Raw genomic sequence first — 15,424 nt, forward strand, 5'->3', positions numbered from 1 at the left:
GATTGAGCACCTTGAGGCCGGCGTCCACCAGGATGTGCATGTTGGTTCGGCTGCTGACCGGAGCTTTCTGACCCCCTCTCTTCGGAGTTGGAGGCAGCAGCAGGCAGCTGGGAGGCGGCAGTCTGGGGTCCGGGGGAGGCTTTGCTGAGGCTTTATCTCTAGATAAACACACGTATACTGTGTCATAAACTGTAGCTGATAAAAAAAGCTCTGAGGTGATTTACTGTAAAACGATGCGAGCGTGTGTGTGACTGTACCGGTCTCTCTTGGTGAGCAGCGGCAGACTCTCGCTGATCAGGCCGTGGCACAGCAGCAAGATATCCTGAGAAGTCATGCCCTCGTTGACGAGCAGACCCAGGACCAGACGCCGCAGCACGGCACCCACCCGGTTACACACCTTCAGACTGCATGACGTCTCCAGGATCTGAAAATCAAATTCAGTGTTTCATTGTCAGGTAGCTTTTGTTTTAAGGAAGACTTTGATGCATTATCACCTAAGTTTAAATACATTTTGTAACTTTTTATTCAGGATCCAACCAATATTGGCTTTTAAGGGATAAAAACAATACCAATTATTAGTAGTTAATGAGACCGATAACTGATATTTGGAACTGATATGCATTTACAATAAAACTGAAAATCTTTCTGTCAACATTTAGAATTTGGAATAAAAACTCACAAACAAAACTTTGTTTAAATGCCTTTAGCAAAAGTTTAATGGTAACTGAAACATTTAACATCATATACAGCAAGTTTCAGGCAACCTTTTTTTTATAAAGTCGAGTGAAAATTTGAATTTAAAAAATGAATAAATAAAAATCGCTCCCTAAGGTTTTACAAAGTAAAAGTTCCTCCCGTGCTGACATTTTTACACTTTTTAATTAATCAATTTAATCTGTGATCATTAAAATAAAATGCTGAAACAGCCAAACGTCGGCCCCAATAATCGGCCAGGTGGTTAATCCGGCGAACCCTATTTTTAAACAAATCCCCACTCACCTCCTTCAGGGGCAATATGAACTTGGTGACGCTCTCCTTGCTGCAAAAGCGGGCCAGCAGCTCGTAGGAGTCCATGCTCTTGCTGTGCCGAGCCTCCATCAGCTTGGAGACGATCCCCTTCACCTCCTTCTCCTCGGCCACGGCCCCGAACAGCTCATTGTTGAAGATCTGAGCGAGAGGGAAGGCACACAATTTTAAAAAACAACTTAACTACTAAACATAGAAGAGTCGAGGAAGACGTTCAATTTGAAGCGTTCTCACATCAAGGAGCATGTTCATGCACGGGTCCAGGTCACCGCTCTTCAGGGTCGCACTGAGGACTGACAGCAGCTGGTATACTGTGAATGTTAACACGTGGACCTGGGTAGTGGGAAGCGCAGAAAAACAGGCAGACATATTACAGCTTTCAAATGTAACACTGATATGCTTTCATGGTTGCGTCCCTGTGTGGGTCTCTGTGTACCTGGTAGCCCTTGACCAGGACCCCTTGCATCTCTTTGAGCAGGTACTGCAGATACCTGCAGCCTAAAGCCTCCGTGATCTTCACCAGAGTTCCCCTCGCCACGTCACGGATCTCCTGGAAGCGGTTCCTCAGCAGCACACACACCTTGATCAGGATCCTGGATGACACACACAAATATTCACCAACACATTTAAACAGACACTATATCAGCACCTTAAAGGGCCAGTTCACCCCAAAATCAAAAATAAACATTCTTCCTCTTATATGTAGAGATTTTTATAAATCAAGATTGTTTTGATGTGAGTTGCAGTGTTGGAGATATCGTATCAGTAGACAGAAAATATTCCTAAAACGGCTCACAACAAGGTCTGGATTATCTTGAATAACCAGTTAATGATTTCGAGAAATAAAACAGTCTGGACTTGTAAATAGCACTTCAGGTAAAAGGAAAAATATGTATTTTTAATTTGTGGGTGAACTGTCCCTTCAAACAGCAGATAAAGACAAACACTTTTTTCTTCAACACAAATTTTGGAAACACGTCCAGCATCCAGTCTGCATACACACAGCTGCATACCCAGGCAGGTTGGCCTCCATGATGTGTGGAGGCAGAGTCTGCATCAGTTTGACCATGGCGAAGGCTAGTGGTATCCTCACCACCTCCTCGTCCTTCACATCCTTCGACTTCACTGCCTTGTGCTCATCGTCACGCTTTACCTGGACGACACACACACACACACACACACACACACACACACACACACACACACACACACACACACACACACACATCCACTATTATACTGCTGTTCAGAGCTTTCAGAACAGATTGAGACTGTATATGTGTTTATGCACGTCATACCTTTGCAGTGAGACACTTCTGGAGGCGCGGCAGCACGCTGTTGTTAACAGTCTGGTGGATGGCGCTGATCAGCGACTCCAGCTCCTCTGTGCTCTGCGGCAGCCCGATGGACACTGCAGCCGGTTTAGGAGCCGTTGGCCCCTTAGCTTCAGAGGTGGCTGCTCCTTTAGAGACAACATCCTTTTCTCCACTGGTGGCGTCCGTTTCCATGGGGACTTCAGATGGACCAGTCTTACAGTCTACCTCCATTGCCTCATCATCATCACCATCATCATCATCGCTTGCTTCTGATTCGTCAGCTGCAGCTTGCTCATTATCATCTGCGTTGACTGCGACGCCCTCAGCTTAAAAAAAAGATATTTAGTTTGATTTAGGATGTTTTATCAATATGAAATGAGACACATTATAACATAACATTTATCAGACAGGATTGGTGAATCACCTTCTCTGGCTTTTGCAGCCTCCATTTCTCTGCTGAGGGTCTGATGGTCAAAATGGAAAGCCTCCAGGACAGTGACCAGCAAACTGGATTTATGGTGGTAAAGCACAGGGGAGAACAGGAGGGAAGACGGGAGTCTCTTAGTACAGACGGCACAAAATGCTTTCATAATCATTTAAATATCCTGAATTAAAATGAAAAAAGTTCATGAAATGCACCACAATAATTGAAAACATTTTAAAAAAAAGGGTGATTTATAGTCGAAGCCTACCTGACAGCCAGTTTCTGCTCAGCCTGCGCTGTCTGCAGGATGTGGATGAATTGTTTGAGGTAGTAGAGATACTTCGACCAAGTCAGCCTGCGACACACCGCGCCCACCACCTCCACCGACGCTGATATCATGTTCTCATGCTGCAGTGTGTGAGGAGAGGAAAGTCAGACGCACAAACAAATAAACAAAACGTGCATTTTTTTCCACTTGAAGTTCTAAACGCATGTCTTAGTCACCTTGAGCATCTTTTCATCCAGCAGAGCGGTCATAGCGTACGGCATGATGTAATTCTGGAGCGAACGCGGCGTCATCACCACTTGGCCTTCAGTCAGCTGCTTGGCCAGCTTCCTCAGGGCACGACCACGACGGTGGATCTGAACCGAAAGGAAAAACACACAAATGTTAGTTTGAGTCTGAGTTAGAGGGAGAATGAAGACAGAAGTGAGTTTCCGTGGTTTCTCTCTTACCTGGATGTGCTTCATGTGCTCAAAGAAGTCCGACTCGAGGTCACTGTAGTTGGTGAGCTGCACCAGGTCTCTGAACTCTTTCTTGGCAGGAAAGGTTTTCACCAGGCAGGCCAGCACAGTGGTGTATTCATGCTGCACACTCTGGAACAGTGAAGGCGGAGAGTCAGCACGGCACCAGTTTGGAGAAGCAGGCTGGACTGCCGACACAGAATCTAAGCAATGTACTGCTGTGAACGCTGGCAGCAGCAAAACATATTTCAGCCACTTCAAAAAAAAAAACAGGTCAGAGTAAAAAAATATCAAGCAGTCAGAGAGCTTTCCAAGTGGGAACCGAGGCTGCTGTCAATGTTGTCTTCACCAAATTCCATTGAAAAAACCAACGAACAAAAAAAATTGTAATTTCATCTTGCAGAACACGGGAGCTGCTGGACTGCTGCTGTCTCGATCAGTTTGTTTTTTAGTGTTTTTAGTGTGTGCTAGTGTTAATTTGGAGAATCTGAACTAAACCACAAACAAATGAACAGCTGAAGGCATCAGTCCAACAACTTCCCATGTTGTGCAAAGTAAAATTATTATTTTTGTCAAAGGAGTTTGGTGGCTTTGAAGAGAGTTTAGATAACTGGAGAAAAGGCTTTCTGACGGCAAGGTAAAGCACAAAAAATATATATAAACAGATATTGATTTAGGTGGCTAAAACATGCTTTTGTTGTGGCCCCCATCCATAGTTTAGCTTTCATGGTGTTACTCCATTCTGCTTCCCCAAACTGGGGGTGTGCTGGCTGACCTCTACAGTAAGTGATACACTGACAATGATCAAATACCTCACAAAACCACCCTTCAAACCTCACAAAATCCCAACTTATTCGAGAGTTTCAAACAACTCTTGACAAATCTGGTGTAAATGGAAAAGGGAAAATATGTGTGTGTTCCTACATCCGTCTTGCTGCGAAGCCCCTTGTGTACAGCGTCCAGGATGGCGTGTTGCACGATGTCTCTGTAAAGCTGTTCTCCAGCCCCGACCGCCGCCAGCTGGGTGATCACTGCAGACAGACATAAGGTGGCGTTGTCTCCCAGCGACATGTCACCAATCTGAGGGTGACAGGAGGGAAAAAATGAATCAAAGCTATTAAAGCACTAAAGTTGTATTACTTCAGTACAGTATATCTGTATCATAAATCTGCTGACCTCATACGTGTGGAAGCAGTTGTGCATAATGACATTGATATATTCCAGGTCCAGAACTGTCATCTCTTTGACTTGTCTGGTGGCGTCTTGGAAAGCCGTCAGACGCACGTCAAAGTGGATCTCATCCAAGTGCCGACTGTCGAACGCGTTAAGCTGCAGGAGGGCGAAACGATGAGCGTTTAGATGAATAATTCAAGAAAACATCCCTGATATTCCTGGTAGATGTGTAAATAATAACATAACATTTAATGGTGGTGTAATAAATGACCTCACCTTTGTCGCTAAATCAGTGATGTACGCAAGTGAAGGGTCCAGATCTGACACAGTCTGAAAGCAGAGACACATAAAAGAAAAAATAATTCCTTTTCTTAAAAAAAGACAGAGAAAGACAAAGTTACATTTCATATTTCTTCAATGATATTCAGTAACTAAAGATTTTATCATCCATATATGAACATTATTTACAGCAGCCATAGATTCCACGACTCTGTACATGTTTTATGATTTCTACTTATTCCATGACTTTCCAGGCCTGGAAAAAACTGTAAAATTTTATGACTTTTCCAGTTTTCTCATGACTGTGGGAACCCTTTAAATACTTTTGTTATTTTGAATGAGTGAATAAAAAATAATAGTGTCTTTTTGTGTACTGTAACACCACCAATATCAAGTAAGAATCTGGAAAAACGTAATATTTTTGTAAGGCTCTCTGCTGTACCTGGAAGACATTAGTGAGGGCCTGCCTGGGCAGCTTGTTGTGGATGACGGAGAAGAGTTTGCTGAGCGGTCGCAGGAAGGCGGAGGGCTGATCACACTGTCGCAGCAGGTTCTGCACTGTGGCCAGAATGTCGATTTCTGTCTCCTGAAATAAACACACGGTGAGGTTGTTTATGAGCAGGAGGAGACACAAACTCTTTGATCCCTCTATCTGTGAATCTCCTAATCTCAGGAAATAAGACGGGTAAAATGAGGGGCGGCGCTGAATATATCTGAATGCACTTTATGTCCGCAGTCGTCTGTGCTATGTGGACTTTTTTTTCTGTTTTTTAAACTAATGGATGTGTTTCAATGAGGCAGTCTTTATATCCCAGACGAAGTTCCTTGGGGGCAACAAATGAATTTTAAATCCTGACTGTCGGACTTGGTAACAAAATTCCTTTGTCCGGAGTTGAGCCTCCAAGGCATTTTCCTGATACCTGATACTCCAATCTCTTTTACTACTGTAAGACCAAAATCAGTGACCTTAAATTTAACCATTCATGACTTAGCCCTCTTTTTTTTTTCTTTTTTGTTTTTTTTCCCATAAAAGAGACAAAAAAAAACCCATTATTCTTACTTGTTGATTTTTGCCTTTCTGGAGGTAGGGCAGCAACAGGCTGATGAGCACCGAGCTCTGCTCCTTGTCGCTCACAAATCGACTGACCCTGACGGAGCAAAAGTCACACATAAATAATTTTTTTAATGAAACAAATGCATATAGACTATATTCAAAAAAGATACAATCTTACTTACAGGCAAACAGAAAATCTATACTGTATGTTTTCATTCAAATAACACACTGACTTGGAGAGGATGTTGAGCTCTTTGGCCACCTGCGCCCTGAACTTCTTCCTCTTGAGTCTGTCGGTGTTGCGCACGATTCCGCTGAGGTACTGCAGCAGGGTGGATATGTGAGGCAGCAGCACTCTGGAGCCCTGATTTAATGAGTCTGGGGGAGATACCACATGCACATTTCACTTTGCCCAGCAGCAAGTTATAAGATTTATATATACAGGATATATCACAGATAAAATCAGGCAAACTCTGCACACCTGCAGTGACAAAAGCGCCCTCTTTAGGCTGCGGGAACACACAGCCATTGACGCTTAGCTCTGTCTCAGCCTCCGAGGCAACAAAGTCTTCAGTAGTTGCTAGGGACTCGGCTATGTCCATTACCATAGCGATGGTCACTGGGGAAGCATTTTTGGCTGAGAGGAGGGCGAAAACGTTAAGGAGGACATCACACTCCGGCTGGTTTGACCTCTGCTTGGCCAACAGGGGGAAGAACCTGAGACCGACAGATAAAAAATACATCCTTAAACTCACTTTGGACAATAACTACTATTAGCTATTAAATATGTTCTGGTAGATAGATAAGATAAAAGAGGAAGACACTAACCTAGAATTTTTGCACCACAAATGGATGAGTTTCAGCAGAGGGGTGGGGGAGTAAGGGCTCTCTGTTGGGAGGCGACACACCTGCACAAAAAAAATGGAAGCATAAATGTATGGCCAAAAAAAAAACAAAACATAAAAAGACAACAGTTTTTTTGAAACACCCACCTGAGGCCAGACCACAGCCTGAAAGACAGCATCCAGTTCGTCTCCACTGAAACTGTAGGAGTCAAAGACGTCAAAAAAGTCCTGGATCCTTAGGATGCCGAGTCGCCTCAGGTACTTCAGAGGATTGATGCAGCCTGCACGCAGCTGCAGACGACAGAGACAGAACGCAGCACTGAGACACTGAGGGGTTTTTGGTTTGCATCTCTAAATAGATGGGTATAAAATTGGAAAAAAGGGCAACTGGCAACTTGAAAAGAAGCCTGGCCCAAAACTCAGCAATAAAATAAAATATAACTAAGTGAATTATGAATATAATTTTGTGGACATTTGTTCTCATTTTTTTAATATCATCTGTAATCCCCATCAGCTAATTTTGAGATAATTTCTTTGTCATTGTTAACTACATTTTTGTAGTTTGCAGGACATTTCTTGTCAAGTTGCTCATTTTGTTTTTGCAATGTTTTTAGAAAAGAAATGTGATGGTGAAAGATGTCTGAATGCAGCAAAGGAGAACTGATGTCAATTCAGGTATTAAAGGGTTAAAGGCTGGCTTTCGATTATGCTTTTTTTTTAGATGTAATGTTTGTATTTGCAATATCAAGTGGAAGTAAAACATTTCAACCTGTAAATATCTGTGTGATATACTGATTGTACACATTTGATTGTCTGCCTTTTGTGCTCACTGATCCAGAACTTAAGACTGGGTCAGGCAGCTTCTGGTTACGTGATTGCAGTGCGGTCCTACCAGAGAAAATGAACAATGAGCTTGCAGATTTGTCAGGCTGATTAATCTGTATCCTGAGTACCTGGTCCCTGCTGTCCAGGATGGTGGACACAGAGGCGGTGACACACAGCAGGATCTGCAGCACTTTGGGCAGGTAGCTGTGGATGAGGTGGCCCAGTTTGTGGATCACCACATTGATGATGTTCAGCAGGCTGTGCTGACGGCCCAGCGGCAGGACGGCGCCCACGTCCGTCTCAGCTACGGCTTTCTCTACTGCTGCCAGGCAGGAACCTGACGACACGAAGATCGATGAGAAAAATTCTGCTGTTAATAAAGCTGTTTTTACGCCCGATTCTGAAGGAAGCATCAGTTCACGAGAACGAGAACCTTGATGTGTTAATTTTAATCAAAGATCACAAATCACACATGTACATTAAAGATGAGGACGTGTCATCTGGCACATCTTTTTTTTGAACCAGAAACAACCTAACAATGTAGAAAAATGACTTTTTTTGACTGTTATTGAATTTGTCCTATACTTCGATGTACTTCTACTGTTTTTGCACCTTGTTTTTTTTTATTCATACTTGGGACCTTGTTTTTTATTATCTAACATTTTAATATTTTAGTTTTTTGATATTTGTAATTTTTTTTTTACTACTATATTGTTCTTATGTTGCTTATACTGTACATCATAGCTGCTGTAACATTGAAAATTTCCCCACTGTGGGACTAATAAAGGGTTATCTTATCTTAGCTATAACAATCTGTTTAGCACTAGCTTAACTAAGACACTTTTTTATTATATTCCGCTGCTCATAAGGGTCGTAAAAGTATGAAGCATCACGCCTTGAAGCTGAAGAAGTTTTTCTCGCAAATGTTGTAAAAATCAAAATTGAAATCTCTAATTAACGCAGGCATTCAGACCCTTAATTCAGTACTTTGTAGAAGCCCCTTTGGCAGCTTCCAAAAGAAATTTCTAAAATCATATTTTGATATGTCATTAGGGTTTACTGAATGTCGACTGATGGGTAATTTAAAAAGACGTCTACAACGCAATAAATTGTGCAAAAAGTGAGGGAGTCTGAAAACATGCTGAAGCCACAGTACAAGGTGCTTTTGTCTGAAAAAAGCTTTAAAACTGAAAAAATTTCTCATTTTCTACCACAGGCTTGTCCCACCTTGGCTGTAATGGCTGACAGGCTCCAGCAGCAGGTCGATAAATATTCCCAGCTCCTCGGTTTGGCAACCTGCCAGGAAACGCAGGATGATGGAGGAGCGAGAAGTGGCGCTCGCCTTCCCCTGAAACTTACTGCCGGCTTTACTGCGCAGACGGCCGAACAGGATCCTGCATCACAAACAGGGAACACAAGGCTGGTGACTGAGAGATCAAATGTGAGTGTTGGTAAAAGCTTTGGTACATTATTAACTGGGAAAATCCTGTAGTTTTCGTGGGCAAAGTAATTAAATAAATCAGTCATTTATGCATGAACATGTCTGCAGTTCCCGAAGTGCATCTCAGGGCCATGTCTGAAACTTCTAAATGAGCAGATAATGTTGGCATCAAGCAGCCAAACACAGAGCCAATATTATAAAGATAAAAGTCCACACTGAAAGTGTGGGAGACAGAGAATCTGCAGAGGCACGTTCCTCTTGTTTAAAAACCTGCTGTTGCTTTCGTCTTATTGGCTAAAATGTTCCCTTTACAAATTCCAGGTAACACTCGGCACCTAATTTATATACAAATGGTCATTTTGCAGGGAGAAGTTTTCCTTTAAGGCAGCTAAAAAACAAAAGCCAAAACATGCTCTGCCACACACACACACACACACACACACACACACACACACACACACACACACACAGACACACAGACACACAGACACACACACACATACCTCATAAGCAGTGGGATGAGTCTGACTCTGTGTGAAGCATCAACCACTCCTGTCTCCTCGGATATGTTGAAATGGACGATCTCCTCTTTGAAGTGTTTGTCGTCCAGTAGCCTCTCAAGATTCTCCCTGAATAAATGCACGAAAACAAACGCCAAAACACATCAAACACTCAAAACTCCTACCTACCAATAATGTGACCTCATAATGATCCTGTATGTGTATTTAATAACCACGTTATAAGACATGGATTGATGAACGGCGTACCAAACAAACACAAAGGAGTAAATCTGTATCACAGGGTCTGTGCACTGAAACCAGGTCAGTGTGACAGCCTGATCCTAAACAAAGAGTCCCACAGAACCGCAGAACTTCCGCAGACATGCACATCTGTCAGCGGGCAGGCTGGAGGTACAGTAAACGGATAACTTAATAACAGACGATAGAGGGCACGATGTCAGGTGGAGACAGCACTCAGGTGGAGGTTAACATTCCTCCGCCTGTAACCGTAGAGGACGGAGGACGAGAGGTCTGATTCCTATCACACATGCTCACAAGGACCCCATTGAGGGAAAGAAAGAAAGGGAGATTGTTGTTTCAAGAGAAACATGACTGTAAATGTGCCTTTGCTGTCTGCCTCTTAAAGCGGTTAAGGCAGAAGTCTTACTTGTACGGCACTATGTTGGAGTCTTTGTATGTGAGAAGACACTCCAGAGCGGCTCGCTGGATCTGCTGGTCCTGATGGCAGAGCAGCTGAAAACACAGAGGGGAATAAATCAGCAGGTGTTAATATGTTAAAACAGAAAAGGCCCAAGCATCCAAAACTCCCAATCTTTTTTTTTTTTGCATGTTGTCTCTGATGTTGGTAATGTTTGACAAAAAGGTGCGTGTGATAATTTAGGATTACCTGGTTATAGAGCTCACTGAGGCTGCTCTCCAGGTAGAGAGCGCGAGGGTTGGTGAATTTGGCGAATACTTTCAGATGGGCGATCAGCTGTCTGGAAGGAAAAAGGAAATGTATATCACCAGGTATCAAAGCTACTGACCCTTCTTCTTTAGTTACATTTCAAAAAAGGGGTTTGTAGAAAAATATGTTCATATATCTCCAAGTGAGGTATCATAAAATCATTTTTGTGGTGACAATAGTTCACTCTTACGATGCCATATTTTCCATTTGTTACCCCATCATTTTCAGCCACACACTGACACCCAAAACATATTTCAGAATTTTTATACAAGTTTGGAAAGAGAAGTTCATAGTTTTCCAACGATATCCTTATTGTGTTTGTACTCAAATATTGAGCAAAATATAATATAATATAATATAATATAATATAATATAATATAATATAATATAATATAATATAATATAATATAATATAATATAATATAATATAATATAATATAATATAATATAATATAATATAATATAATATAATATAATATAAAAATGCACAAAATATTCTGGACACAAAACAAGCATACCCAACAAAACAGAGCAGGAAGATGTGAAAATATTGTTTATGTGGGAAGAACTGCAGCCGTTTGATGAACAAAGTTAGCATACACGGGAAACAACAGACTTCACATGACAACTTGGATTAATTTTTATGAAAAAACGTTGTGATTCTTTAAAACTGGGCCCAAACAGACTAAAGGAATATGAATAGAGGAGGAATGGACACATTCTGACTTTCTGACCATTTGAAAAGTCTTTTTTTTTTGCCTATCATGCCGGTTAATTGAAATAAGTTATACTTTTTCTGTAAAATGAACTGAATGATAAAAACCCATTATCCCATATTCTGCTTTATTACTATCACGTTGAGCCTTTCGTTGATAGTTTCAGGGACAAATTTTCGCTGCTCGTCTGTCATCATACATTCATGCTTCAAAATGTTTTTTATTGTCTGAATTTAGCAATAAGAGTTTCATATTCTGAGAGCTGACGCTTTGTTCATTTAAATGAAACAAAACCCTAAATTGACCCAAACTAAGATGTTGCCATAAATCAGGGAACTGATTTTGATAGAGCAGGCCACGTTTTATGACCTGACCGCTGTTGATATTCAATACGTGTAACAGGTGTTAATGACGACGATAAAGAGGCGGATGAAACAACATTCAGCGTGATTCGGATGTCTTACTTAGCAGCAGCTTTTCTTGGAAGAGCCTTCCTCTGTTGTCTGCCTCCCTCCTCTGCCTCCTGCTCCTCTTCCTCTCGCTCCTCCTCATCCTCCACAGCCATCCCAGACTCCTCTGCGGCAGCATCATTCACCTTCCTCAAGTCCTGAGTGGGCGCCACCAGCAGGTCGGCGGGGTAAAACTCATTCCTGGCAACAAGAGACATCCTGGTTAGATATTTGCAGACTTGCAGGATAAATGAGAAATGATCCCAAATATTTAAACTCTAACCTGATGAAGCGGAGCAGCAGAGGGCTCAGCTCTCGACTGCGTGGTTCCACTCGCTCAGGAAACTGGGTCATGCAGCGCCACAGCAGGCTACGGAAGTTGGGGAAGTCCGTCCTCTCATTGGGGTCAGAGGTCAGCTTCAACTGCTCTAGGAACAGCACCCCGACGTCCCCGCTTTCAATGACATCGCAGCCCGGCTCGCCCTGAGGACCTGACTCTTCATCCTCTTCATCGTCGTCTGCATTCTCCAGCAATTCTTTTTCTATGATACACAGAGAGGAAGATCTCATTTTAACTTCTTTTCTCTGTACATTTGGCCAAGCAGTGAAATCCGCTCCTGCAGGACGCTGCAATCAAATTCAGCACAGCCTTGCAAATTTATCCACATTACTGTAACTTTACCGTTATTCTGACCATTTAAAACGAGCAAAATCCCTTTTTGCTGTACGGCTGCGCACAGCATATTGATTTGCTCGCCCCCTCTCGATCTGTTTATCATGAGACTACTGCTGCACGCCACACCCGGGACAGAGTCACACACACACTGACATGGCTGACTGTTAGCAACAAACAGCAAATGTTACTCAACAGTTACTATTGGGTTTTTTTCAGTGTGAGATTTTTGAGACCATTTAACAGCACAGTGGTTCCTCCCGCTTCCATGACTTTTCAAGGACAACTAATAAAATTTCAATTTCCAGGGCACTTTTCTAAACACACACACACAGTCTGGAAAGTCTCGCTTTCCATAACGAATGGCGAAGGCTTGGCTGGTATGAGTCTTGGAAAATGAGAAAATCGAGCGAGTTTTGCTTTCGTTCCAAGCAGAAAATTAGTTGTTCATTTATTTATTTATTTACATAGTTGTTAGAGTTAATTTGCCTTACTTCACGTTGCACGTTACTGATGCAAATATTGCACGTCACATTGCTGATGCTGAAACAATATGTCGTGCAGCATTACATTACGTAATAAATACATCACATTACGTGGATGGTTGTCCACGAAATGTTACTGTAAAAATGTATTTCATTACACTCAACAAAATTCGATAAGTTTTCCAAAACCTTCAATGATTTTTACTAATTCCATGACTTTTTCAGGTCTGGAAAACAAGACTGTAAAAATTTCATGACTTTTTCACGTTTTTCATGGGAACCCTGTGAGTCAGATGTTGGCCGACACTGCTAAGTTAATTCGTGCTAATCAGGCAGAGAGAGCAGGAGGAGAGCGACTCAGAGAGAGTCCTTCAGCACTGTTTTGAACTGCAGCAATCACAACTATTTTTGCAACTTTCTCCTGCCCCTCAATTTCAATGCAAAAAACAGCAACTCAGAACATTTCAACACGCATTGCAGTTTTATTAGAAAAGCTGACAATATCAAGCACTTGTGCAGTACTGCAGGCAGCCTTACCAGCCAACCCTGCAACCATCTCCAGATGCTCATGGTAGACCTTCCAGAAGTCCTTGTTGTCCATCCCTCTGGCATGGCTCCTGTGAGGAGGAGAGAGACTCATTTAAAATATAAAACACTTTGACTTGTTGAAAATTTTTAATATTTATTCAAGCAATACAGACGAGTAAGAAGCTGTTAGCAATCCTCAGTTAATATCTATGTTTTTGAAAGGGACATATATCCATTTATGGCATGCTTAGAAATGTCCACTTTTATATAAAAAGTGCTCAACTGACAAAAAGTAAATGCCTCAATTAATCAAAAACATCATAAGCGTGTGAATTTCAGCAGAATTTATTTTGGTGGGTTACACTCACACAATAAGTTCAATGACGGCGTCCCACAGTGGCCTGAAGTTGACAAACAGCATTGCGATGAGGTAACGTAGAGGCACCTGAAGGAAAACAAGAATCTCTTAAAGTTTGTGTACAGAAATCCTGTCACAACAATAAATGATCAATATCATCTTGGAATTGCAGAAACAGCCTGGAGTGTTTCGTCTGTACCTGCTGGAAGGTGCCGGGCGGCCCCTGAGGCAGACTGCGCTGCACCAAGTCGTGTCTCAGCTTGCGGAGGTGAAGCAGCTTCTCCCTGTAGTCCTGCACCGAAGCCGGCACCAGCTCAGCCTGCAGGCAAACCGCAAACACCGGCTGCACCTCCACATTCTCCTCGCCCTGCACAGAGGGGCAGACACAGAAATAAATACAACATTATTGTTGCCCGTATTTAATTCATGAGAGTGTGGACTGACGGCCGTACCTCAGTCTGTGGAGGGAGCTCTGCCTCAAACTGAGAGAGAATCCTCAGAGTCAGCAGGCGGATCTGAGAGAGACAAACATTGGTTAAAATCGGTGGTAAAAATGTTCATATTATTCGGGGTGATCTTGTAGATAATGAGGACTCTCTGTTGCTGTGACTGCACACATACCTTGGAGATGTTGGAGGAGAGGTTGGCGTGCAGTATCTGGTGGAGCTCCAGCAGTGCACTGTGGGACAGGTGCTCTGAAACGCCGCTGACTGACAGGCGGGTGTAGTACAGGTCTCCTAGCAGCAGGGCAGACAGATCTGTGGGAAACTTCCTGTAACAGACATGATGGTTATGAGCTCAAAACTTATGTTTACTAAACAGATGTGTTTTTATATCAGTTGCAGCTAAAGGTTGCTTCCTATTTATCCAGCAATACCAATCAACTGTGAGATAAACTGATAGACGAATACTGGTACTTACCGCAGGATTGTGTTGATCTTGTCCACAGTGACCAGAGAGAGAAGCTGGGCAGAGCCGTCCAGAGTGAGCAGGCAGCTCAGCGCCTGTCTGGCTACAAACAGACCAGCTGGAGGGTGGAGAGTGGAGACGGGACAGACGGAAAAGCTAAACTTAATGCACTTTTCAAAATCTTTGTTCTATTTTTCAAGCTTGTTCAGGAAGACTTCAAAGATTTAAGGGTACTCCTTTGAAAGAATGAAACTTTCCTCTGTTTAAAAGCTGTTGATGATCATACTAAACAGACAACTTAAATGTACAATATGTGATTTTCTGCTACCAGAGGTGTCAATAAAAATAATAACCGTTTGTTTGTTTGTTTGTTTTTTTACACAGGGCCGAATTATCCGCAGGTCTCCTCCTCCAATGATTTAAACCGGTAAAAACACAGGACAAAGCAGTTTCACTTTAAAAATCAGTGTTTCTCCAACACCAGCTGATAAGGATGGAAAATACAATACTTTTCAATGTATATAATATTAATTCTTTGTGCAAAATAAGAGAAATATTTTAACTTTGGGTTGTTGTTTTGTTGATGGGCAAAAAATCAGTTAGTGATATCTGCAGATATTGGCATGTTGGCCGATCCCAGTATCTGTTTTTAAAGCTAATATTGGCTAATACTGATGACGTGACGTTATTACCGCACATCTTCCATATTTCA

General features: G+C 42.3%; 1 protein-coding gene across 3 annotated transcripts in view; it reads right to left on the reverse strand.

Annotated features, from left to right (window-relative positions):
• Positions 1–15,424, reverse strand: part of utp20 (UTP20 small subunit processome component) — a 52,403-nt gene that overhangs the window by 18,952 nt on the left and 18,027 nt on the right. For all 3 annotated transcript variants that reach the window (XR_015775564.1, XM_088072924.1, XM_042511203.2), the window contains 33 exons: positions 14,725–14,830; positions 14,425–14,575; positions 14,256–14,318; positions 14,003–14,170; positions 13,814–13,890; positions 13,455–13,534; positions 12,043–12,301; positions 11,775–11,960; positions 10,535–10,625; positions 10,295–10,380; positions 9,631–9,756; positions 8,914–9,080; positions 7,815–8,023; positions 7,009–7,152; positions 6,845–6,924; positions 6,498–6,733; positions 6,250–6,394; positions 6,023–6,110; positions 5,405–5,548; positions 4,960–5,013; positions 4,687–4,839; positions 4,435–4,590; positions 3,502–3,642; positions 3,271–3,408; positions 3,035–3,174; positions 2,767–2,849; positions 2,325–2,668; positions 2,040–2,179; positions 1,463–1,619; positions 1,261–1,359; positions 1,000–1,167; positions 258–424; positions 11–158 (listed from right to left, as the gene is read on the reverse strand). Coding sequence is in view for 2 of the 3 variants with exons in the window: in XM_088072924.1 (XP_087929050.1) it covers positions 11–158; positions 258–424; positions 1,000–1,167; positions 1,261–1,359; positions 1,463–1,619; positions 2,040–2,179; positions 2,325–2,668; positions 2,767–2,849; positions 3,035–3,174; positions 3,271–3,408; positions 3,502–3,642; positions 4,435–4,590; positions 4,687–4,839; positions 4,960–5,013; positions 5,405–5,548; positions 6,023–6,110; positions 6,250–6,394; positions 6,498–6,733; positions 6,845–6,924; positions 7,009–7,152; positions 7,815–8,023; positions 8,914–9,080; positions 9,631–9,756; positions 10,295–10,380; positions 10,535–10,625; positions 11,775–11,960; positions 12,043–12,301; positions 13,455–13,534; positions 13,814–13,890; positions 14,003–14,170; positions 14,256–14,318; positions 14,425–14,575; positions 14,725–14,830 (4,694 nt within the window). In the remaining variant the exon portion in view is untranslated. The remainder of the gene's footprint in view (positions 1–10; positions 159–257; positions 425–999; positions 1,168–1,260; positions 1,360–1,462; positions 1,620–2,039; positions 2,180–2,324; positions 2,669–2,766; positions 2,850–3,034; positions 3,175–3,270; positions 3,409–3,501; positions 3,643–4,434; positions 4,591–4,686; positions 4,840–4,959; positions 5,014–5,404; positions 5,549–6,022; positions 6,111–6,249; positions 6,395–6,497; positions 6,734–6,844; positions 6,925–7,008; positions 7,153–7,814; positions 8,024–8,913; positions 9,081–9,630; positions 9,757–10,294; positions 10,381–10,534; positions 10,626–11,774; positions 11,961–12,042; positions 12,302–13,454; positions 13,535–13,813; positions 13,891–14,002; positions 14,171–14,255; positions 14,319–14,424; positions 14,576–14,724; positions 14,831–15,424) is intronic.

Source organism: Plectropomus leopardus, chromosome 22 (assembly GCF_026936395.1).
Source record: "Plectropomus leopardus strain MGB_pleo_1.0 chromosome 22, ASM2693639v1, whole genome shotgun sequence".
NCBI classification, from domain to species: domain Eukaryota; kingdom Metazoa; phylum Chordata; class Actinopteri; order Perciformes; family Serranidae; genus Plectropomus; species Plectropomus leopardus.